Source organism: Manis pentadactyla, chromosome X, assembly GCF_030020395.1.
Source record: "Manis pentadactyla isolate mManPen7 chromosome X, mManPen7.hap1, whole genome shotgun sequence".
NCBI lineage: Eukaryota > Metazoa > Chordata > Mammalia > Pholidota > Manidae > Manis > Manis pentadactyla.
Window position 1 is genome coordinate 43,220,099 of NC_080038.1, and position 25,442 is coordinate 43,245,540.

At 46.6% G+C, this 25,442-nt stretch overlaps 1 protein-coding gene and 1 long non-coding RNA gene across 4 annotated transcripts in view; one reads left to right on the plus strand and one right to left on the minus strand.

The window, feature by feature from the left end:
* GRIPAP1 (GRIP1 associated protein 1) lies at nt 1-19,592 on the minus strand. Of its 3 annotated transcripts, none has more exons than XM_036917155.2 (26): nt 19,499-19,592; nt 17,440-17,506; nt 17,233-17,294; nt 16,201-16,227; nt 15,175-15,282; nt 11,953-12,103; nt 10,923-11,107; nt 10,681-10,728; nt 9,962-9,993; nt 9,812-9,859; nt 9,578-9,677; nt 9,389-9,466; nt 9,108-9,200; nt 8,229-8,363; nt 7,345-7,440; nt 6,873-7,085; nt 6,626-6,739; nt 5,781-5,858; nt 5,583-5,678; nt 5,400-5,456; nt 5,200-5,299; nt 3,523-3,653; nt 2,236-2,358; nt 2,012-2,105; nt 1,107-1,261; nt 1-249 (listed from the first exon to the last, which is right to left on the minus strand). In XM_036917155.2, exons 1-26 carry the CDS (start codon nt 19,538-19,540, stop codon nt 157-159), a joined length of 2,526 nt encoding a protein of 841 aa, XP_036773050.2. In that variant the 5' UTR covers nt 19,541-19,592; the 3' UTR covers nt 1-156. The 3 variants fall into 3 exon arrangements, with proteins under 3 accessions (XP_036773050.2, XP_036773052.2, XP_036773051.2); XM_036917157.2 differs by lacking the exon at nt 19,499-19,592 and adding an exon at nt 19,359-19,478; XM_036917156.2 differs by lacking the exon at nt 19,499-19,592 and adding an exon at nt 19,112-19,150.
* A 47-nt stretch (nt 19,593-19,639) lies between these two features.
* The window catches only part of LOC130682034 (uncharacterized), a 48,015-nt gene continuing 42,212 nt past the window's right edge, over nt 19,640-25,442 (plus strand). The window contains exon 1 of the long non-coding RNA XR_008995339.1: nt 19,640-19,711. This is a non-coding gene — a long non-coding RNA (uncharacterized LOC130682034). The remainder of the gene's footprint in view (nt 19,712-25,442) is intronic.

The following is a 25,442-nucleotide window of genomic DNA, read 5'->3' on the forward strand; positions in this document are numbered from 1 at the left end:
TCAGGCCTCCAACCCCTTCAATGTCCAGTTTCCCACCCTATTGGATTTTGGCATTAGCCCTCCCCACCCCCCCACCCCATTTTCCCACCACAGCTCAAGGGAATGGTGTCCTGGCAGGGGTGCGGAGGGGAGGGAGTGGGTGCAGCCTGCAGGTCTTTAGCTGGCTCCTCCAGGTTGTAGGTCTGGGCCAGGGGACCCGACACACTCCTTGCTGAGCCGCACAATTTCCTGGGACAGAACTTCGATGTCCTAAGAAACAAACAAGCCATCAGGGGCCAGAGAAGACAGCAGAGTAAGCTCCTTCACCAAGTCTAGGGTATCATCTTTCCCACCCCATGAAATCAATGCCCAGTTATGTCTAGCCTGGGACAGGAAAGTATTTGGAGAAGCTCAGAGCCCTCAGTTGTGGGCTGGACTTGGAAAATGTGTGTACGAGTGGTAGGGAGCCTCTGGAGCTAGGGATGTAGATATGGGAGGGATGGGACAATAACAATGAACCCCCCAACCTTCTTTTCTACTAAATGGTGAGCTTGCTTCTCAGAGGCTAAGGATGGATCTGCATCCTTTCTGACTCCCCCAGAGATGGGGGAAATATTTGGTGTCAGAATGGCATGTGGATGTGTGCGGGGACACATGGAGGATCCATGGAAGGCATATAGGTGGACAAATGAACTGTTTTGGAGGACAGATGGAAGACAACCAGTAGGCAGGCAGGTCACTGGGCCAGTGGGTAAAAGGTAAAACAATCAGCAACTGGTGAGCAGATGTGAGAGCAGTATGTCAGGAAATGGGTGTAAAGGAATGGGGCAGATGATGAGATGGGTAGAGAGTATCTAGGCAAGTAGTAGAGCACATCAATGGGAGAGCTGGATGATTGTGTGTGAGTAGGTGAGGGGGTGGATGCAAGGATAAAGGGAAGAGTGAAAGACTAAAGTAACAGGAAGGAAGATGACTGGAAGATGACTGGAAGATGGGAAGATGAGGACTGAGGAGCAGTCGATGAACAGGGTGGGTGGATGGGGGGACTGGCAGGTGACTCAGGGGCTGTGTGATGGGTAGGCAGGTGGCTGGATGGACAGACAGGTAGGCTGGTAGGCCACACTTGCCTTGTGCAAGTGCATATTCTTGGTGAGCTGCTCCTCTAGCATGTTCTGCAGCTTCTTGTTCATCTCCCGAAGGTTCTCATCACCTGGCTTCACTAGGTCTCTCAGGACGCTGCCCAGCCCGCTGCGGTCTGTGTGGCCTGCTGCCACAGACACATCTGCAAGGGCCCAGGCTGAGAACCATCCCCTCGGCAGAGCCAAAGGAGAGACGGACCAAGACAGGGCAGAAAAGACAGAAACAGAGAGCAAGAGAGAAAGGTGGGGGCGGAAGCCATGTAGTGTGGGGGACATAGGCTTCCTGAGATACAGGCATACTAACTCATGAAGCTGGAAAAAAGTACATGCCTGAATGTGAGGCACAGAGCACACAGTCCATCCTCAGCACATCAGTCAGTATTACTCTGATTAATAAGGAAAAAACTGGGAGGTCTGAAAAGGAGCAAAAAAGAAAAAAAAGACAGGGAAGAGGGAAAGAGGAGAGAAGGAAGAAGAGATAAGGACCCAAATGGGATATACGTATAGAGATGACAACTTCCAGAGATGGAACCATAGAGATAAGCAGTAGGAACAGTGAGACAGGATGAAGGGGCATGGGGCACAAAGAAGAGACAGGGAGAGAAAGAGACGCAGGGAGAAGAAAAGAAAAAGAGAAGGACAGAGAGACACACTAGAGAAAAGAGAGTGGAGATATGACAGAGACCAGGAGAGGAGGGAGGGGCCGAGATGAGAGGCAAAGCAGAGGGAAAGACATAGGTGGGGACAGGCCTCAGTTCTCCCCTCCACCAGCTGTTGTCTTGTCAGTAACTTTGCTGAGTCCCCAGAGGACAGAAGCCACAGTACTGGATTGGGGGGTGGGCAGTAAGGGGTGGGTAAGAGGCTGGGCAAGGAGGACTAGGGGGGGCACTGACCTATCCGGCTGTCCATGACATAGGTCTCAATGATGGCACTCTTCCGGCAGAGGTCTTCTGCCATGGAGGCACTGCTCACCTCCAGGTGCTTCACCTGCAGGATGGCCCACCCACCTCAGACCACCTCAGACCACACAACTGCATATGAGGTGGGGCCTGGCCAGACTTTCCCCCACCCTGACCCCGGCCTCCTCATCAAGGGCATGCCAGCAGGCAGACAGCACCTTCTCCTCCAGCATCCACTTCTCCTGCTGCATCTCAGCCAGGCGCTGAAAGAGCTCAGCCACTTCCTCATCTGACAGCTCTGTGGGCCTTGGCGGCTGGGCCTGAGGGCTGCTGGACAAGGACTGCAGGGGAGAGGAGGGGAGAGGCCAGCCCAGGATCAGTGCCACAGCCCAAGACAGGATCAGGGCCTGAGAACCACGCCAGGGGTGGAGCAGGGGGAGGTGGGCTCTACAACCGTGGCTGCAGGCTAGTTTCAGCAGCTCCAAGAGACTCTGGATTCCCCTTTGCCTAAAGGGGAGGCAGGAACCACCATGTCACAGACTTATTGAGGGGATGAAGAATCTGTAGCATATGAGCTCTAACTTGCAGCTGACATGAAAACCAAGGGAGAAAGGAACATGCTAAATGACACCACTAGAAGCCAGCAGAAAAATCAAAGGTGGGACACTTTCTGCAGATAACTGGGCCGGTTTTTTCTACAGACTGGTGTCAGAAAGAAAAGGGACCACACAAGATTCAAGAGACTTAAGTGACATAAAGCAACCAGATACAACATGTGCTCTGAAACTGAGTGCTGCTTTTCATAAACCCAGCAAGAAAAGGCATTTGGGGACCAATGAGAGAAATCTGATTAAGGTCAAAGTATCAGATGAAATGAAAATTTACCAAATTGGGAGGTAGAGATCAGCTGAACAAAACCAAGTTATTTATAATCTCATTTGGGTTTGAAAAAAAGACAGAGAGGTCTGGAAGGATTTATATGGCCATCTCTGAATGGTGAAAATATGATTTCTTTAGATTTAAAAATATCTTTGCTTCTTTGTTTTTTAAAATGTTTTACAATGTACACATACTACCTGCGAAAGAGTAACAAGTTATTTCCAAATAAAAGTGGCTGGCAAGGAAGCTGTTGTGATAGATGTCAGTAACAATCAGTGATAATTACAAATTAGAAAAAAGGACCTCCTACATGGATGGTGTACCTGGTGAGCAGTTATGAGAGCAGTATGTCAGGAAATGGGTGAAAAGGAAAGACACACATTTTATGGCACTAGGAAAGGTGGAATTAATCCACAAGTGATGAAATGGAAAGTCAGTGTTAATAATTTGCCCATCCTTCATTTAACAATCTGAATCCAAGTTGGTGAGCTTGGAGAAAAGTCGACAAGAAAATGTGTGTGCTGGGCCCCAAGTAGGAAATGGTTGCAGGGGAGGGAAAAGAGAGAGCTCCATCCCAGAATTTGGGTAGGAGAACCTGGGGCTATCAGCTCTTCCTTGCCCCATACCCTGGCTGGAACAGTTGAACTCTCCTTTTCCCGCAAGATCTCCCGATAGCTGAAGGAGGAGATGCTACTGCTGTCTCCAGTCTGGGTCCGGCTTGGTGAGTTCATCTCTGAGAGAACCAGCTCCTCAAGGCCTGGGCAGAGAGGGAAAAGAAACCTGAACCCCATTCCCCAAGGGTCCCAGGGCAGTGAATGGCAGAAGAGGCAGAAATAGATTTGACAGAGATGGAAAGAGGCAAAGAGACACTCAAGCATGGGGGAAGGTAGAAGCAGATAGTTGGTAGGGGAAGACAGAAACAGAACAAGGGGGTGCCTCTCTAGGCAAACACACACACCACAGGAGGGACAAAGGTGAAGACAGTGGGAGGGAGTTGGCATCATGGACATGAATGGGCATAAAGTGGTGTACAACTCTGACCCAGGGTATGGGGAAAGGAAGAACTGATGGATGGAGAGGGCCCAGGGCAAAGCACGTGCAAAGGGCAAACCCCAGAGAGACAGCAAGCCGGAGCACATGATAGAGGCCAATGGAGACCTTGGATAAGGACGAGTCAGAGCAGAGACAAAGAGAACAAAGACGGAGACAGGCTCATAGCCAACACCTAAATCTGAACTTCAGCTAACAGACAAGGAGAATGTATGGCACACAATTTGAATGTTTGTTGAATTATACATTAATCTACAACAAAACAGAAACAGAACTCCTCTTTTACAAAGTGAGGTAACTTCAGGAGACTGAATGCCTTGGACAGACACTGATTTGATGAGAGATACATCCATTTTTGCCATGTCACTTACAACATGGCCACTGAGCATGGGCCTCTTCTCTTGCAGCCATTTCTGGGTGTCAGGGGCAGTGGGGGGCTGATACCACATCCCAAGGACCTCCAGTGAGAGCTGGATGGCTGGGGAGGGGGGGCAAGCGAGCAAGTTCTCTCTGTGCCTGTGATATGGAAGATGTACCAGAGCTATCACTGTATCTTAGTTAAACATATTTATAAGCCATTTATTTATAAAAAAGGATCTGAAGCAAAATTCGTTTTGTTTTATCTTCTTCCTTAAGTGGCATAAATAACATGGATTTTAGCTGTATAATAATAATAACGCAGTGCTGCTATCCAATTGTAAGTCTGGCTCCCTAGCTCAACTGGGAGTTCCTGGAGGACAGAGATTCGGTCAGTGTCCTATCAGGAACCCTGGACGTGAGTGTGGGGGCTCAGCTCCTATTTACAGAATGAGAGAATGGATATGAGATTTAGAGACACTGGGTGAGGTGTGGGAGTGTATATGAGGGGGTAGTGGGGAAACAGACATAGACAGACCAAAGACAAAGAGAGAAGAGAGAGATGAAGAGACAGAACGAGGTAAAGGGACAGAGAAGGAAAAGGCAGGAAGAGAAAAAGAGATAACTAGAGAAAGCAGAGAGAGGAATCCAGATAACAGGAGAAAGCAGAGAGACAAAAACAGAGAAGAGACACAGCAAAAAGGAGAGAGACAGAGACATAGAAAGAGAGAATGTGGAGAAAGATCAAAACCCAAGAGAGAGATGTAGAGAAAAGGTAAAAGACAGGACAAGTTTAAGCGGGACAGAAGGTGCAGGCAAGGCCGGCGGAGGAGGAACAGGAAGCTGCTCAGGCTTTCAGGCCCGTGCACTGCCTTCCAGCCTGGCTGGTCCCTCACCAGAGCGGCTCTTGCTATTAGTGAGGATGTCCTGCAGCCGCTCCTGCAGCTTATCCGCCCGTTTCCGCTCCAGGTGTAGCTGCCTCTTGAGGTCCTTGAGCTGTGGGGAACGGGAAAAGACAGGCGATGAGGCCCACTGAGCCCATAGGCAGGGGGCTACAGGGCAGGACGGGCCATGTTTGGACATCTCCCTATCATACCGCAGCACTGCCCTTCTTCTCCAAGATTCGCTGTCCATCCACGGTATCCTTCACCTCCTGGGAGATGGAGAAAGCAGGGCTGGAGGAGACTGGAGGGGATGGGAGTGTGATGCACTCCCTCCCTGCCCCATCACTACACAATGAGGCCCAGCGTGTACAGGGGACTGTGGAAGGACAAGTGACCTGCTTCAGGTTGCTGATGGTTTCCAGGTGGCTGTCCCGCTCCTCCTGGGCCTGCTGGAGCTGATCCTGCAGACCCAATAACTCCTCCTCCTTGCTCTACAAAGCAGAGGGCAGCTCAGGCCACAGTTGGGACATCTTAATTCTCCCACCAGGGCCTGTCCCTCCCTGCAGAGAGGAATGCCATCATGCAATAGCCACCTTCAGCTCACTGGCATGCTGCTCCCGACACTGTTTGAGGGCTCTCTCTTGGTCTTGCTGCTGCTGCTGTAGAGATTCCTACAAGACAAGTCTCAGGTCTGGTCAGGGCCCCTACAGAGGACCTCATGCCTAGTGAGGGGTGTGAGAAATAGAAGCAGGGCCCGCAATGTGCAGAAAAGACACTCCTGCAGGAAACATTGCATACCCTTAGGCAGTACACAGGGTCATATGTAGGGCTTCGCTGTTCACCCTGTAGACCACCATTTGCAGTTAATTTAATTTTATTTAACAAAATATAACACAGCGCTTAATCTGTGCCAGGAATGTTGTAAGGATTTTACCTATTATTAACTCATTTTATATAACCCTCCCATCACACCTAGACAAGCAGGGATGACGGTCCCTTTCTTACTAATGATGATAACGGGCCACAGAAGTCAGGTAACTTGAACCAAAGTCACACAGTTAGAAAGTAGCCCCGCCAGGATTCAAACCCAGGCAAATGACTCTCCACTGCTACGGGACACTCTCTCTTAGATATAATTATTAGTTTTCCAGAAAACGGCAATACAAACTCTTGTTTGAACAAAATTGATATATTACAGTAATTTTCTGACAAGTAGCTTCAGAAGAGGTGCCTTTTCAAATTTGCACATCTGACTTTCTGCCTACTGATGGCCATCCCTTGATTCCCTCCGGAAGGTGCTATTGAGCTGGGGGGGCTGTGGGATGATACCCAAGTCCACAGAAGCTCAGAAAAGTTCCAGGGCCCGACCACTCCCAGTTCTTGCTTTGGCATGGGTGCCCCCCAACCAGTCTCTGCACCTGATCAGGCACCAACTCACTTCTGCTTCCTTCAAGCGCCGTTCATACCAGCCCTTGGCTCCATTCATAGAGTGTACCTGAACTTGAAGTTCCTCCACTGTCTGCTGGAGATTCTCCAGCTCCTGAGCTCGGGCCTGGGAGAGGGCAGACCATCATGAGCCAGGCAGGTGGAGCAGCGGGCCTCAACCACACCATCCCCAGGCCCATCAGCAATGCTGTGCTCCCCTGGTTTTAGAGGCGAAAGGGCAGCATCATCTCTCCACCGACCTTCTCTTCACGGATCTGCCCACGGAGCTCCTCCTCCTGACGTTTCTTGTCTTCATGCAGCTCTCGGAGCTCACGCTCATAGCGGGCGCGCACCCCCAGCACCTCCTTCTCATGCTGTAGTCGGACCGCTCCCAGCTCTTCCTTGTGCTGGGACTTCTCCTGCAGTGTCTCCATTGCTAGCTCATCCAGCATGGCTTTCCGCTTCTCAGCACTCTGTGGGCCAGGAGGATGGCTGCCAACTTCCTCCCCCAATGCCAAGGCCCACCACCCTCTCCCAGGCCCCGGGAATGAACCAAACTCCACCTCCTCTCCATCCCCACAGAACTGGTGAAGTCACTCACCCATCGTCATGGAATTGGTCACTTTCTACCCACTCCCACTCCCACAGGTTTGCCCATAGCACCTGCCCCATCTTCAGGGACTGAACCAATCCCTCCCCCTGCAGCCTCCCCACCCACCCAGCACTGCCCACCTTCCGAGCCTCCTGTAGCTCCTGAGTCAACTGCTCCTTCTCCTGCCCGACTTCTTGAAGTTGTTCCAGCAGCCGACTATTGGCCCGTAATGACTCCTAATGAGGGGCAAAGGGAGTGAGTTTGATAAAGAGCTCCCAGGAGGTGCTGGTCACTCAGGACACTTCTGATAAACCATCTCCCTTAGGCCTAGTAAAGCGGGTGCTGTTCTCTATTGCTCGATGAGAAACATGGCACAGACTGCTAGCTGCTCCCCAGTTTACAGTCTCCCCTTCTTGTCTAGCAACAGACTTTGTAGTTTGGCATGTGATTATCTAGCTAACAGCCCCCCCCACCTCTCGAGAAGTTAGGTGTGGTCATGAGACTCATTTCTATACGTAGAAGTGGTGAGGTAACTTAAGTTATGTCCGTTAAAGAAAGGGGTATGCCGGGCCCTTCCCCCTTTCTTCTTTCCAGATGGAAGACAAACACGATGGTAGGAGAGCTTGAGTAAGCATCTCGGATGCCAAGACAGAAGTTCTGTGTTCAAGGTGGCAGAACAGCAACAGAGAAGGAACTGGGATCAGTGGTAATTGGAAAGCCACTGTCCCATCCTTGGACAACCTATCTGGGTTCTTACATAAGAGAGAACAAAACTTCTATCTTATCTAATGTGCTATTATTCTGTATTCCTCTATGGAATCAGAATGGCTATCCTAACTAACTGAAGAAGCTTTGTCTCAGAGAAGTGAAATGAGTTGGTCTAGGACACAACGTGCTAGTAAGTTAGGGAGCCAGACTGGAACCTGTATCCTGGCTCCATAGTCTTTCCATTGTACCTTATAGGGGACTCTGCTGAGCCAGCACTAGGGTACTGGAAGTAGACAGGTCAGACCAGAGACATCACCTGCAGCTGGGAGTTGAGGTCATCTTTCTGTCCCATGAGGTCCTCATACTCTGTTTGCCGCTGCTGCAACTCAGCTGTCAGCCCAGTATTCTGTTCCCAGAGCACGTTCAGTTCTTGCGTCTTTGCTGTTTGGATCTGGAGAAAATGGTGGTGATGGGATGTGGAGTGAAAAGGGCCCAGGGGCCAGTCACAGGGTGTGAGCCTCTCAGTTCCAGGGAGACAGGGAGAGGGGTGGAAAGAGAGCCAGGAGAAGAGAGAAAGAATTCCAAACAGAAAGACAGTGAAAGAAAGAGATTGACAGGGGAATCAATAAATGTGGTGTATTCATACAATGGAACACTACACAGAGGTACAAGAACAGACAAAGGCTGCATATGAATAAACCTCACAGACATGATGCTGCAGGAAAGAAGCCAGACACAAAGATGGGGGTCTGATTCCATTTACATGAAGTTAAAGAACAAGTAAAACAAATCTATTCTGCTAGAGGTCCAGAGGAGGGTGACTTCTGGGCAAGTACTGATTGGGAAGGGGTAAAAGGGACCTTCCCAGGGGCTGAAGATGCTCTATATCTTGATCTGGGTGATGGCTACATTGAGATAGACAGACAGACAGACAGCAATGATTCACTGTTTGTACACTTAAGATTAGTACACTTCTTGCACTTTATTGGAGAGAAACCAGAATGCAAGAGAAGCAAGGATAGATGGCCAATGATAAGAGGGGTGAAAGCCAACAGAAAGGAGAAGCTGAGAACAAAACAGAAACTGAGGCAGGAGAACAGTATGAAGTCCAGACTACCCTGCCCCATGTGAATGAGAAGCAGAGAGAGATGGGGTACTGAGGAAGGATCAGTAAGGGCTCCCGGGTGTCCTGTACCTGCTCCAGGGCAGCCAGGCTAGTCCTCAAGGCACTGTTCTCTGCTAAAAGTCCTTCCACGTGTTCCTGTGCATCTGCGCTCTGGATGGACACCTGGCCCCAGCCCCACAACCAGTGAGAGTGGGTACAGAACAGGGGGACAGGACCTACCCACATCCAAGAAAGGACACACACACACAGGAACCACAACCAGGGGAAGCAGGACTCTTGGGGCCTTGAGGGCCTGTACAATATCCACGGAGGTGGCCCCACCCCTTCCGAGCCCACCAAGTACAGCATACCTTATCTTGTAGGGCTCGTAGAGCTGCTGCATGCTCCAGGCGTTCCCCCTGACACTGATCTCTCAGCTCTACCAAGCTCTGTGGGGACCAGGTTAGGGGAACCCATTCCAGACCTCAGCCTCCCCTGAGGTGCAGTCTACACACCCAGCCCTGGTCCCTATCCCAGCAATCCCAGAACCCAGCCTTCACCTGATTGGCAGCCTCAAGTTCTTGCTGTAGCTTCTGAGTTTGAGCCAACTGGGCTTTGAGATCAGCTTCCTTCCGCTGTTGTAACTCCTCAATCTTATTCCTGGGGATGATGGGGGTGGGGGGGTATTCACCACGGCCTGAGACTCAGCAACCAGGTCTGCCCCTGTGGTCTTCAGTTAATTCTGCTGGGTACCATCTCTGTTGTCCACCAATACACCCAACCCTGGTAGTTACCGGCTGTCGTTGAACAGCATCTCCTTTTCTGTCTGCAGACGGCAAAAACTAGGAAGATAAAGACAGACATAGATGGGTCAGTTCCACAAGTCAGTCCCCTCCCTAGTCGCCCAAAACCCCTTCCCCTGCCTGTGGAGAAGAGAAATTTACCTTTCTTGTTTCTTTTTCAGTTTTTCAGAGAGCTGGAATGGGGGAGGGGAGACAGATATGTGATAACAAGAATATTAATAAAGATCAAAATAAAATATTTACAAACAATGCTTGTTAAATCCTGTTTTGGAAGCTGGAATTTACTTATGTTATCTTGTGGGATCCTCAAAATAGTCCTAGGTAAACTGCTGGTTTTACAAATGCAAAAACTGAGTCTCAGAAGTTTTAAGTAATTTGGTTGCCTATCTGGTCTTCAGCAGCAACATGATCTCCACCCAGTTCCTTCAGGCTTCAAAGCTTAGCATTTATGCCCCCAATATATTGACCAATGGCCATGTCATAGAATGGCTAGGCTGGGAGGCCTGGAAAGATGGATCATGACTGAGTGCCTCACTACTACATCTCCAGTTTGTAAGATCAGAGCCAGCAGTCAGTCTGCTTGGTTAGATAGATGGACAGATGCATGGATAGATGAACAAGCAGAGCTGGGAGGACACAGAAGTAAGGGATAGGGCCTGCATGCACAAGACTTAGAGAGACCACATTAGCCCATTCCGTATTGAAAACAACTTTGAAACACAAATGTGAGTCTCTCCATATCACAGATAACAGAACTTTGAGTGGGTACTCTGCCCCTTCAGCTCTGCCAGGGCAAGTATGGCAGGTGGGGAATGGTGGGTGGGGGTGGCATAAGTCCAAGGAAAGCTCAGCAGCCCCACCTTAGCAAGTTCTTCCTGCAGCCTGGATGTTTCAGCCTGCTTCAAGCTCTGCAGGGAAGAATGAGGGAGGGGTTTGTTATCAGCAAGGGGCCAGTAAGGCCTGTACCTTCCCCTGCCTTCCTGCCTCCCTAATCCATCAGCCCACAAGATGGTGATGTCACAGACATCACCATGGGACCATAGGCAGAGCCAGGTCATCTGTCTGCCTCCTGGCACCCCAGCCCCAACAGACCCAAATTCACCTCCAAGCCTTGTAGTTGTTCCCAAAGCAACCTCTTTTCTTCCTTTTCCATTTCCCATTTCAGTTCCACTTCTGCCAAAGGCATGGGGGACAGGACAGTGGGTGCTGGGCTCCCTGGGGGATCCCCTTGGCCCTCATTGGCAGTTGGGGATTTTCCAGCTTCTTTCTCATAGCGCTCCTGCAGGGCTGGAGGGTAGAACAGAGAAAAATGATGGATGAGGTGGTCTCTGAAGACCCCTGCCATACCTCAGGTAGAGAGAAAATTGGCCTTTGATCCCTCAGGTAGCAGACACCTTGCCCCGAATGACCACAAGCCTGCAAAAACAAAGGTTCAGCCCCATCTACATCTCTCACAAATCTTTTAAGCCCTACCAACCACAGAAATCCTGTCTACCATCAATCAAATCAGCCCATGATGGTTTCACAAGCACCACCTCCTATCCCCCAGGCCCCATCCACAACCCTCCAAGGTGATGCCCAACATCCCCACCTGCTACTTACAGCTAAATCCTCCTATAATCTCATAATCCCTGGCCACATTCTAGTCTCCTTCCTGATCACCAAACTACCACCCACCACACCACAAGCCCCAGCTGTTCCAAAAGTCCACACACTGGGACCTTCCTGCACTCTACCAAACTTTCTTTCAGCTTTCATCTCAGACCCCATGGGGAATATGGACTCAGACTCTTCCCAACGATCCTTCATTCACATTCTCCATTTAGTAAGCATCTCCTTTCTGATATTCAATCTGCTAATCTAAAATTTTCTAGGTACTAGGCACTGAACTAATCTCAGACAGATACCACCTTTTATGTTGACTACAATCTTCCAGGTTGTGGACATCACTACATGCACTTTGTAGACAAGGAACCTTTGGCTCAGAGAGGTGAAAGGGCTCGTCCAAAGTTCATGAACACTGGTTCACGGCAGAGCCAAGCCTGATTCTAAAGTCTTTCCCCTGCCCCCAGCAGGAGAACACTCTGTTCAAGCCCCAAGGTCCCCACATCCCCAGGAGAGTCTCCATGCACCTGCCACATTCTTCTGCAAGGCTGTGTTCTCCGCCTGCAGTCTCAGCAGTTCGCCATCCACGAGGCCCACAGCTTGGGCAGCCCCTGCCCCGGCAGCGCCATCCTTCAGCTGCTGGTTCTCTTGCTCCAGATGTTCCATCTGGCTGCACAACTGAGGAGGGGAAGAGTGAGGTAGCAGAAAAGCAGAGTATCAGAACAGTATTTGCTGAAATACACCTAATAGTTGGCCCAAGCACTTAACAATTCACTTAATTCCAATAACATCTCTGTGATGTAGATGCTCTTGTTATTTATTACCCCCACTTCACAGATAAGGACATTGAGTCACAGATGCCAAACAACTTCAAATTCACATATCTGTTAAGTTGCTGAGTCACAGAGGACTGAGAATACTGAGAACAATTTTCTGCTTGCCCACTCCAACCTCACAGTCACAGTCCAAGACTTCAGTCTCCTCCAAAAGAGTTGCTGGTCTAAGATGTCAACATCACAGATAGGCCCACTGTCAGCCCTCATCTATAGACGAGAGGTCTGTATCTGGGAGCCTAGCTTTCAGGTCCAGGGCCAGCACTGCCCACAGCCCTCCACTGTGAGGCCTACAATGCAAATAAAACTAGGCCAGGTCCTTGCTCAACTCCTGGCAAAGATACAGTTGTCAAGGCAGTTCTGATAAGATCCTCTGTTCCCATTTTCAGATGAGAATACTGAGTCCCACAGATAATTTGCAATTTATTGCCTGGGATATTTTCTATCCAGAACACTAGTCCTTTCATGTAGCTCTCCACATGACTGGCTTCTTTGCATCCTTCAGTGCTCTGCTCAAATATCACCTTTCAAGAAGTATTGCCAAACACAGAAATTCCAAAACTGTCTAGCACAGCACTCTGTTCATTTCCTTCTAACCTAGCACTAATCACAATTAAATTTACCTAATATGTTCTTAATTTTGTAAAGCTCTGAAAACTTTGGGATTGTCAACTGTGACTGACAATTATATTTTATTTTGCAACATACAGTCACAAGAACAGATTCTGAAACCAGACTGCTTGGATGTGAATTTCTACTCAAGCCATGTGACCTTGGGACAAATTACTTTATCTCTCTGGGGCTCAGTTTTCCACATCTGTTAAATAGGGATACTAATACTATCTCACTGGCTTGTTGCAAGAATTAAATGAGAGAATAACATAAAGCAATAATGAGTGAATAACAAAGATGAGTGAATAGCACAAAGTCAAATAAACAGGACTTTGCACACACAGTAAACCGTATATACCTGTCAGCTTATAGAACTATCACTTATTTACTATGCTATCATCTTTCTCCCCATCCCACGCACAGAATATAAGCTACCCAAGAGTGGGGACCATTTTGTGCTGCTCGCAACTATTTCCAGAACACAAAGCACATAACAGGTACTCAATGACTATTTGCTAAAGGAACAATTGAATTGAAAAATCTTGGCAAATATGTGATGGAGGCAGGCCTTAAACCCAGGTCTCTCTGTGAGCACTTCCAGTTCCTAGGAAGTGGTGCTGGAAAACATGAGCTAGATTTATGGAGGAATGCCTGTCCCTGCCTCATCCCAAAAGCCATGATACCACTGAGGCTGGAGGCAGGAAGCAGCAAGAAGTGAGGCAATAAGGTCTGTTATATGAGCACCAGGGGCTCTGAACTTTAAGGGGCAAGGACCCACTGGGAGGAGGTGTTTAAATAAGTGATACAGTTAACAACGAAGCAAAACTGAAGGAACAAAACAGCAGCAGACTCACAGACTCCAAGAAGGGACTAGCGGTTACCAAAGGGGGGGGTGGGGGAGGGTAGGGAGGGAGAGAAGGAGAAAAGGATTGAGGGGTATTATGATTGGCACACATGGTGTGAGGGGATCATGGGGAAGACAGTGTAGCACAGAGAAGGCAAATAGTGACTCTGTGGCATCTTACTACACTGATGGACAGTGACTACAATGGAGTATGGGAGGGAGTTGACATGGGTGAATGTAGTAACCACATTGGTTTTCATGTGAAACCTTCATAAAAGTGTGTATCAATAACACCTTAATAATAATAAAAAAAGAAATGATACAGTAAGACCTGCAGGTCAGGATAACCTCTAGGGCTTGGACTAGTAGAAGAAGCTAGAAGGAAGGAGACCAGCAAGGAGGCTGTGAGAACACAGCAGGTGAAGAGGTGGTAGGGCTGAGACAGGGCAAGGCCACAGGATGGATATAAAACTTTTAAAGGGTCTTAGAGGGAAAATCAATTAATAAAAGGATACTATTAGTAGCTAACAGCTACATAGCTGATCATGTGCACAGCTCTGTTCTAAGTGGTTTACAGACACTGACCCATTCAGTCTTCACATAAACCATGCAAGGCAGGTACTGTCATTATCATTTCCATTTTAAACATTTGGGAACCAAGAAACAGGCAGGTAGAGGACTTGCTCGAGGTTACAGTTAGCAAAAGGTTAGAACCAAGAGTTTAATCTAGGTTCTGGCTCTTTACTACTACTTACTAAATCACCTCTCCTGGTATTTTACCTGCTTAAAGGTTGTTTTTCTTGCTTTGTTTTTTTAAGGTCTTAAGCACTACATTCTCACATGGAGCCTTGGAAATACCATTTTTGTTGCTGTGAGGCTTTTTTCCTTGAAACACACTAAAAACTTACAAAATTACTGACAATGTATACAGAAGCTAGATAAGGGTACAAAAGACAAGGTCTTCAACTGTCCACTGGGTTTAGAAACAGCCCTGACACTAAAATCAGTGAGGAGAAAAGTATCCAATCCAGGATGAATCATCTAGAACAAGAACCCAGGCTCATGTCAGATGAAGGGAAGGAACAGAAAAGGAAAGTAGTTCAAATATCTTTCCATCCCATGTTGAGGCACTAAGAACTTTACCTAAGACCCAACCAACATGCTGGGGGACTCCATAGCATTAGCTCCAAAATATACAGAAGGAGACTGAAACTCAAAGAAAAGGAGTGTTTTGGTCAGGAACCAGCTGACCTCCAGGCTTGCAGCCTCCTAATCCCAGCCCAGTGGGTGGCCTCATCTGTCAAATTACTGCTCCCCCATGAGAGACCCAGGTCCTATTTCAGCACCATGGACAGTGACACAGGGCCAGATTAGTCCCACCACGCTAGCATGCCCTTAAGCCTCAACTCAGGCCCTCCCTACCCCTGCGAGTTCCCCTCGGCTATCCCAGGCACCAGCACCTTGCTGAACTCAGCCATAAGCGTGCTGTTCTGCAAACGGAAGTCTTCCTCCTGGCTGTGCAGCTTTGCCTGCAGCATCTCATTTTCACTCAGCAGTCCCTCGACTTCCTGCAGTGGCAAACATGGGCCAGGTCTCCAACAGAGGCATAAAGGGTGGGGCAGTAGGGCCAAGAAACAGAGAGAGGGAGAAAATTACATGAGAGGAGAACAGAGGGTACAAGGAATGAGATGGGTGAAATCAGGAGATACAGGGAGATAAAAACACAGGGAGGGATAAAGAAGAAACAGGGAGATAGACAGAGACATGGCAGGTAGAGAGAAGGGAAGATGGGGAGCAAGAGAGGGATATGGGGGCAGAGAGTGGGAAGAAAAAGAGGAGTAGATAGAAATAGGAGAGAGGTGGCAGAAGGAGATGGGGAAAGAGGGGTAGATATGAAAGGAGAGAGGGATGAGGAGGGAGAGAGAAAAGTGGCAGGAAGACAGATCACAGAGAAAGAACAGAACAGAGAGAGAAGAGAAAGGAGATAAGGGAAAGAAATGAGTTGAAGAGATAAAGAAGTGGGGGAGAGAAGTACAAGGAATAAGAGAACAGAGAGAAGAGAATGGAGATAAGGGAAATAAAGAAGTTGAAGAGATAAAGGAGTGGGGGAGAGAAAAACAAGGAATAAGAGAGAGATAAAGGTAAAGGAGAAAAAAGAAAAACGATGGCAGACATAGAAACAGGTTGGGGAAAGACAAAGAAAGTTAGGGAGAGAAGCAAATGAGAGAGAGAAGAACAGGAAAACAGAGACAGAGACTCAGAGAGAATAGAGAGAAAGGGAGAAGGGAAGCCACCCAAAGAAAGGCAGAGTGAGAGACAACCCAGGAAAACAGAGACAGACACAAATGCCTGGCAGTAAGGCAGTCACAGACACAAGTGCACACACTGAGAAAGGAAGGACAGTACGAGGAGATCCCAGCATCCAGAAATATCGCCGCTAAGATAACAGTCTTTCAGACACATTCACCCACCATGGGTCCCCTTACCTGAGCTTTCTTGCTCTTGCTCAGTGCCTGAATATGAAAGGGGTGGGAAGAGAGACAAGGTGAACAGAGATGGACTCACTCACTAGGGAATGGAGACATTGTGGCAAGTGTTCAAGGGAGGAAGGGCAATGATGACAGGAGTTGGGGGATAGGTGTCTTCAACCACAGAGCTTGCATGAAATTTGTAGCCCACAGAAGTGATAGAGTGAGTGAGTGTATGAGGGACATTCTGCTTATATCCTTTCCTCTAAGCTCCTGAGGTTGTTCACGGGTCTTAGTATTTAATCCTTCATGGGATGGGTCTCCCGGCTCAAAAACTGTGGCTTAATTGCTGCATATGTCCAAACAAGTCTATGTGGTCCCCTCTCATGCACTGTGGAAGCTGCTGTTCCCCTGCTGGGTGGCCAAGGGCCTTGCCAGATTGGGAAATCAGTACCCTTCCAAAGAGAAGCCCAGCTTCCTGACTGCCAGAATTTCTGCCTACTGTATTCTTTTACCTAACAAATATTTATGGAGCACATACTATATATAACATTGGGCTATGCATGGGGACAGAGAAGTGAAGAAAGAGGCAAAGAGGGGCCTTGAATGCCCTGAGGGGCTATAATAGGTTAAATGCTATCTCATCTATCTCATCTTCAGAGGATCTGAGAGATAGGTTTAGTTTCACTTTACTAATAGGACCAGGACAGGGATGGGAAGTAGGAGCACAAGGCAGAAGTGTGAGTGGAAGATAGGAGGCTATTCAAGGCATATTTACTGACAGATTTGACTATTTTGTTAGAAGTTAGTGAATGAGAATGAGTAATTGAAATTATAAGTGAATTAAGAGTAAACTCAAATTGATCAATAAATTAAGCAGGATTAGGTAAAATTACCAAACTAAAGAAACTTCCATGAGAACTTTTTGAATGACTAATAACAGCATGTTACATTAGGTCTGATTCACTGTAGGTGCTCACTGGCTAGATGAATGAGTCAGATGGCTACAGGGAAGCCCTGGTGGGTGTATGAGTGGGTGGCAGCAGGTACCTTCTGAGCTTTGTTGAACTCCTTATCCAGGTAGGCAACCTTCTGTCGAAGACTGGTGAGTTCTGGTGTGGGAAAAGCAAGGAGTCTTGGTCTCAGTTAGTGGCAAGTAGCTAAAAGGACTTCCTGCCAGGCCTCTTGAGATTTTTTTTTCCCCTTGGCCTCTGCCCCTCAAAGCCACCCCCATCTAATGAGACCCTTTTGGCTCACCAACACCATTCTTCCGTAGTTCATCTGAAAGCTGGTAGTTATTTGTCCGGAGTTCCAGGAGCTGAGCCTTAGGGGAAAGCAAAGAAGGGAAGCACCTTGGTCACGAATGTGTACCTACCCTTACCATGAACCCCACAGATGCTGCTGCCCTCCATGTGCCTCTCTGGTCACTCAAGACCTGTGCATTCTGCCTCCCAAATGAGTTTCCAGCCCCTCAGCCCCTGTTCACCTTCTCCAGTTCTACTTATAACCACAGCCAACCTCACCCCTCCATCTCCCTGCTGCCTCCATGTCTTCCCTTGCAATCCACTGTGCACTTAGGCCATTACAGAGTGCTGACCCAGTCAGATTCATGTGTGTTCCAGGGCTCTCCATGCCCACAGGGTAACATTCCTCCTCCTCCTCCTGGCTAACCTCATCAGACACTAAACACTATTCTGTCTATTCTTTTGGCCAGACTTGGAGACCCCTGAGGGTAGAAGATAGGGGCTTGCCTTCCTCCCTTTCCCAAGGGATGAGGGCCAGGTGGTAGTCACCTGCCCAATTTTCACTAGTCAGGGGGCTGCCTGCGGTCCCCACCCCCAAAGCTTTTAAAATATGTCCAGACCCCTTTCAAGAATTAAGATTAAGTGTGGGCCATTCCAAAAAGCATACCCTATCTACCAGCCCTGTAGGGCACTGAGGCCAGTTCTTCCCAGACCCACTGTCCCTTACCCCACCAGGAAATTTCCTTCCCTCCCATGGCACCAGACTCTATGCCCTGGTGGGTGTCTGCTAAAGGTCAAAGGGCTTGTCTTCTCCCAGAGCCAGTGATCTGTCTCCATGAGTGCTGATCCAATTCAAAGACCTTTGGCACCCACTTACGAGTTCCTATCTATAAGATCCATCAGAAATCCATGGTTTCTCCCTCACTCATGGCCCATTGTGATCAATTTTCCTCACCCAGGGGTCTCCCACACCCCTTAAGATCTCCCCAGTCATGCATGATACAATGGGATGGCCCTACTTCCTTCAGGGTTTCTATCCACAAGACCTTGAGTGAACCGGTTGGATTACTCTTAAGGAGAATTCCCTGCACAGTTACAGGGGTCTTCCCCTTTCATGATCCAATGATCTCACCCTTCCACCCTCACATCCTGCACACAGGGACACTGGTTTCCCTCATTCAAGGACCTTAGCAACACCTATCCTCACTCAGAGTTCCTCCTCCCCTCCCACAGGACCCTACTCAGGGTTTCCGCCTTTCAGTCTCCCTACACCCAAAATCCAGTGGTCTTACCCAGTAAGGAACTCTCTCAACAATAGCCCACTCTAGCCTTTCATCCCATTTCAGAGTCCTCCCCAAAAGAAACAGGGCACATCTCCAAATCCCAGTGATCTCCCCTCCACTCTGTCCAAAGTGGACAACTTTCACCTCCTCTGGCCCTCTCTCCAACAATGATTAAGGATATTGCCCATTCTGGGCCTTCTTCACCCCCAGAGCCTAATGGGATCATCCTTAATCATCCAAGGGTACTAACCCCCTCTCAGTATCCACCACTCACACTACCACCGCTCACACAGGATCTCCACCTCCCAGGAACAATGACAACATGTGGGGTCTTTCCCCAGTGCCCCGGCATAGTAGTATCTCTCACAAAAATTTCCACCTACCAAAAAAAATGGTTATTACCCTCACAAGGGCTCCCCCCACCATGACGCAAACGTCCCAACGCCCGCTTCCTCCGTCTCCAGACAAAATGGTTTCACGTTCTCATGATCTCCTGTCCTCGAACATTATCATTACACACCATGGTGTCCCCTCCTGGTCTGAGTGCGTATCACCCATGCTGGGACTCTTTCCTCCGCCCACAAAGCTAACAGAATCCAACCCCTCAGAGCCCAGTAGTATCTCGGAATCCAATATTCTCCCTACTCACAGTCTGTTTCCCTTCTTCAGACCAACCCTTTAGACACAAGGTCCATCCCAACCAACCCCTTCACAGAGCCGGTAGCACGACCTCTCTCTACTTCGCCCCCCTTCGCCTAGCACGATGATCTTTTCCCAGGTGAGCGGCACCTGCATCCGCTGAAACTCCTCCTCAGACAGAGCTTGCGCCATGTTCCTCCCCCCCAACCCCCCCAAGTACTGCTTTCTGCGCAGACGCAGTTCGTCCCTCCTGTCAGTATTAGGGTCAGGCCAAACCATTGGCCCAGAACGGAGGGGGAGGAATCTCCTCCGGAAGTTCAGTGTATTGCAGGCAGAGAGAAGAAAATGAAACCGCGTGGTCAGGTGAGTTGCAATTTAACATTTTATTAGAATCTAGGTCATCTGATACGACTTTTGAAACCTCATAGACCACCCATTGTGATGCAATTCTACGGAATCCCTGTGCCATAGGTGGACTCGTCTCTAGGGAAGTGTTTGCCGCTGTACTCCCTACCATAGAAATGAAAGCAGAAGCTTTGCGCAGGCCTGTTCCGGCCCTCCTCCGGTTGACCCTTAAAGGGAAGTGCCGCCTCTTGTGAAGCTCTTGGCTTTTTTTTGTAATTTGACGCTGATGTTCTTAACATGATACTGAATATCATGTTAGGTAAAGGGCCTACCCACTAATAAATTTAAAATACCTAAGAGGAAAGAATAACAGTGAATCAAACTAGGGAGCGTCATTTAAAAAACAAAGCAAAACAAACAGGATGGCAAAACACCAGGAACACTGCAATAAATATTAAAATGCATTTTAAGCCTCCCTTGTTTTCCGGATCCCCTCAGGAAACCCTGCCACCCAAACAGCACCTTTTATTTGGGAAAGAAAAAAATTAGCATGTTTGGCAACAGCATATAAGTTCTAGAATACTCCCTATATTCTTTTCTCTCTTTTTTTGGGAGAGAGCATAACTTAATTTTGATACCATTTTAAATGAACAGGAAAGCAGGAATGGTACAGGGAAATTCTGCATACTCTTTACCCAGATTCATCAGTTGCTCACATTTTGTCACCTTTACTTTATTATTCTCTCTATCAATTTTTTGAACCATTGGCTTCAGCATCCATTAATGATTTTCTAACACCAACATTCCTTTGATATTTGTTACTATTCTACTGTAAGGAAGAGCTGTCTCTTTCCCCCATGACAAATCAAAAACTATAGAAATGGAGAGGTCTCTGAAATAAAAGGGTTTTTTAAGCGGTTACAGATGCTACCCAGAAAAACGACAGTCCTGAGACAGGATATTTCTGTTTCACCAACAGCAATGCCAGTTAGCAGAATCAACTTGTCCACCAGATTCAAGAAAGGGGGCACATTTATAAAGAATCTCAAGGAAAGACAGTTGTTTAAATTTACATTGAAGTGGGGATAACTGTAAGCAGGGTTAGTCTGGGATAGGTGGTTAGTTCACAGAGAAGGCTCAAGGTTGGTTGGTGGGTGATGGTCAGGGACTATTCACGTGTAAAAAGAGGGCTGCAGTAGTTCTGGGGGCCTTCATTTAGGGACGTGGAATCTCTGGTTAGCGACAACTGAAGCTATTGATTAATTATCTTCCCTTGACTCTTTCCCCCATTCTCAGGCCCTTATGTCACTTAATTTTAGGACATCTCAGAATCTTTTCCTCATCACCCACTCATGTATATATTTATATCTGTACAGACTCATGTTCTTATTTTATTTAATGAAGTATAACCAATCAATATCATTCTTTCCTTTGATGCTCAAAATCTCCCACATTGACTAGTCAGAGCTCCTTCAAGTTGACTTCTGTGTCCCTTTGACAAGCCCCATCATTTTTCTTTTAGCACTTTCTTGCTTTTTGACACTACAAGATGTTCCAGACTCATCTTATTTTTTCAGCCCCAGTTGAGAAAGTATTCACTGCTATTAGAGTATAATTATTTCTAGGCCCTCTCAGTGTACAGAGCTAGGAAATATATGTATATATTCTAATCCATCTATACACACATATCTATTTCTATTTATATATTTTGCTATAGGTATATATATTTTTAAAACATAAATTCATTATTAATACCTTCCATTTCAATCCAACAACACAAGGTTCATTTTAGCTTTCTCACTTTACATATTTGTAAACCTTTCTCCAATAGTAAGAAACCTGGCTCCCATTATCCACAGTAAATTTACTTACTTGTATAATCATATAATACCCATTAATTAACCAGAATTACTAACCCATAAGACTGAAAAATCTACCAACTAGAGGTCGGTGCTTTATTAGTTTCTTTTATCTTTCAGTTCACATGATCTATAGTCAAAATACTGTGTTTGAGACTACTGTTGCTTCATTATTTGGTGTAGTTCCTTTTGTCTTTAACCTCATGGTAGTCAAAATACTGTGTTCAAAAATTACTTGGGGTAGTTCTCCTTCCCACTTCCCCCTTCCATGAGGCTGTGTGATTCTTTTGAAATAGTTAGGTTCCTTTGTTTCTGTTTGAATTCCATTTGCCCCTCCCACCTTTGTTGAGGTAACCAATCTACTTACTTACCTGTTTATCTTTTGTGTGAATCTTTTTGCACAAATAAACAGATACATATATATTATCTTATTTATTATACAGGGAAGGTAGCCAACTTTGCATTTTTCCTTGATATCTCCTCTCTTTCACAACTATGTAGTATCCCATTTTGTAGATGTATTGTAATTTAACCACTCTTTGATGTTTGCCTATATTTTGGAACTATAAACAATGCCCCAAAGAATACCTTTGTACATATATATATTTTTTTACTAGCTGAGGTAAATTCATACAACTGGGATTGCAGCATCAAAAAGCACATAAGTAGGCACAAGAACAGACCCATAGACCAATGGAAGAGACTAGAGAGCCGTGACATAAACCCAACCATATATGGTCAATTAATATATGATAAAGGAGCCATGGACATACCATGGGGAAATGACAGCCTCTTCAACAGCTGGTGTTGCCAAAACTGGACAGCTACATGCAAGAGAATGAAACTGGATTATTATTTAACCCCATTCAAAAAAGTAAACTCAAAATGGATCAAAGACCTGAATGTAAGTCATGAAACTATAAAACTCATAGAAGACAACATAGGAAAAAATCTCCTGAATATAAGCATGAGCAATTTCTTCCTGAGCGCATCTCCTCAAGCAAGGGAAACAAAAGCAAAAATGAACTCATGGGACTACATCAAAATAAAAAGTTTCTGTAAGGTAAAGGACACTATCAACAGAACAAAAAGGCATCCTACAGTATGGGAGAATATATTTGTAAATGACATATCTGACAAGGGGTTAACATCCAAAATATATAAAGAACTTACACACCTCAACACCCAAAAAACAAATAACCCAACTAAAAAATGTGCAGAGCATATGAAGAGACAGTTCTCCAAAGAAGAAATTCAGATGGCCAACAGACACATGAAAAGATGCTCCACATAACTAATCTTCAGGGAAATCCAAATTAAAACCACAATAAGATATCACCTCACACCAGTAAGGATGGCCAGCATCAAAGACTAAGAACAACAAATGCTGGCGAGGATGCAGAGAAATGGGAACCCTCCTACACAGCTGGTGGGAATGTAAGCTAGTTCAACCATTGTGAAAAGCAGTGTGGAGGTGCCTCAAAAAACTCAAAATAGAAATACCATTTAACCCAGTAATTCTACTCCTAGGAATTTACCCTAAGAATGCAGGAGCTCAGTTTGAAAAAGACATATGCACCCCTACGTTTATCGCAGCACTATTTACAATAGCGAAGAAATGGAAGCAACCTAAGTGTCCATCAGTAGATGAATGGACAAAGAAGATGTGGTACATATACACAATGGTATTCTATTCAGCCATAAGAAAGAAACAAATCCTACCATTTGCAACAACATGGATGGAGCTGGAGGACATTATGCTCAGTGAAATAAGCCAGGCGGAGAAAGACAAGTGCCAAATGATTTCCCTCATTTCTGGAGTATAAGAACAAAGCAAAACTGAAGGAACAAAATAGCAGCAGACTCAGAGACTCCAAGAAGGGACTAGTGGTTACCAAAGGGGAGAGATGTGGGAGGGCAGTTGGGGAGCAAGAGAGAAGGGGATTGAGGTATATTATGTTTAGTACACATAATGTGGGGTATCACGGGGAAAACAATGTAGCACAGAGAAGGCAAATAGTGAATCTGTGGCATCTTACTACACTGATGGACAGTGACTGCACTGGGGTATGGGGGGACTTGATAATAAGGGTAAATGTAGTAACCGCATTGTTTTTTCATGTGAAACCTTCATAAGAGTGTATATCAATAATACCTTAATAAAAAAAATTTTTAAGTACATAGGTAATTTTGTTAAGTATTTCCAAATTCCCTCCCAAAAGGGCTCTTTCAGTGTCATTCCCACTAGTAACAAATTTAGTGTCTGATTCCCCACAGACACTCCAATTGTCTGTACGGTCTTATTTGAAAATTTTCTCCCATGTGAGAGGTGAGATCCAGAGGTATCTCACTGTAGTTCTTTTTTTTTTTTTAACCTCATTTTCCTAGAAGTAAATAAGTTGCCTGCTGTAGGAAAATGTTTTCAGTGAGGGCTCCTTTCCTTTCATAATTTCATGAACTTTATTGAGATATATTCTTCCTCCCTTTCCTATCCCCGCATCTCTTTCTCTCCTGCCTCTCTCTCTCAATCTTCCTCTCCCTCTCCCTATCTCCCTCCCCCTTCGCCCTCCCGTCTCTCCCATCTCCCTTCTCCCTCTCTTCCTCTCTCCCTCTAAATCTCTCTCACCTGTGTCTCTCAATATCTCTCCTGTCTCTCTTTTCTCCTTCTCTCCCTCTCTCTCTCTATATATAAATATATAGGTTAAAAGACAAACTGAGGCATATTACAGGGTTATTTTTGGTATCATTAATCTATAATTACATGAGGAACATTATGTTTACTAGGCTATCCCCTTCACCAAGTCCCCCACACAAACCCCATTTCATTCACTGTCCATCACCGTAGTAAGATGCTGTAGACTCACTACTTGTCTCCTCTGTGTTGCACAGCCCTCCCCGTGCCCCCCCACATTATACAGGCTAATCATAATACCCCTTTCTTTTTCCCCGCCCTTATCCCTCCCTTCCCACCCATCCTCCCCAGTCCCTTTCCCTTTGGTAACTTAGTCCGTTCTTGGGTTCTGTGATTCTGCTGCTGTTTTGTTCCTTCAGTTTTTTTCCTTGTTCTTATACTCCACATATGAGTGAAATCATTTGGTACTTGTCTTTCTCCGCCTGGCTTATTTCACTGAGCATAATACCCTCTAGCTCCATCCATGTTGTTGCAAATGGTAGGATCTGTTTTTTTCTTATGGATGAGTAATATTCCATTGTCTATATGTACCACCTCTTCTTTATCCGTTCATCTACTGATGGACACTTAAGTTGCTTCCATTTCTTCGCTATTGTAAATAGTACTGCGATAATCATAGGGGTGCATCTGTCTTTTCAAACTGGGCTGCTGTATTCTTAGGATGAATTCCTAGAAGTGGAATTACTGGGTCAAATGGTATGTCTGTTTTGAGCTTTTTGAGGAACCTCCATATTGCTTTCTACAATGGGTGAACTAATTTACATTCCCAACAGCAGTGTAGGAGTGTTCCCGTTTCTCCACAACCTCACCAACATGTGTTGTTGCTTGTCTTTTGGATGGTGGCGATCCATACTGGTGTGAGGTGATATCTCATTGTGGTTTTAATTTGCATTGATGACTAGCGATGTGGAGCATCTTTTCATATGTCTGCTGGCCATCTGAATTTCTTCCTTGGAGAACTGTCTGTTCAGCTCCTCTGCCCATTTTCCTTTTTTTATTTTGGTACAATTAATCTACAAATACATGAAGAACATTATGTTTACTAGGCTCCCCCCTTCACCAAGTCCCCCCCACATACCCCTTCACAGTCACTGTCCATCTGCGTAGTAAGATGCTGTAAAATCACTTGTCTTCTCTGTGTTGCACAGCCCTCCCCGTGCCCCCCACCACACTATACATGCTTATCGTAATGCCCCCT

Excerpts from the sequence above, each read along its gene's own strand:
- GRIPAP1 (XM_036917155.2), bottom strand. The coding sequence starts at position 19,540 with ATGGCGCAAGCTCTGTCTGAGGAGGAGTTTCAGCGGATGCAG. Across the intron at positions 7,441-8,228 it reads ACCTCAACTCCCAGCTGCAG|GAGTCATTACGGGCCAATAG; the intron begins GTGATGTCTCTG and ends GCCCCTCATTAG. Across the intron at positions 5,300-5,399 it reads AGAAGAAGGGCAGTGCTGCG|CTCAAGGACCTCAAGAGGCA; the intron begins GTATGATAGGGA and ends CGTTCCCCACAG.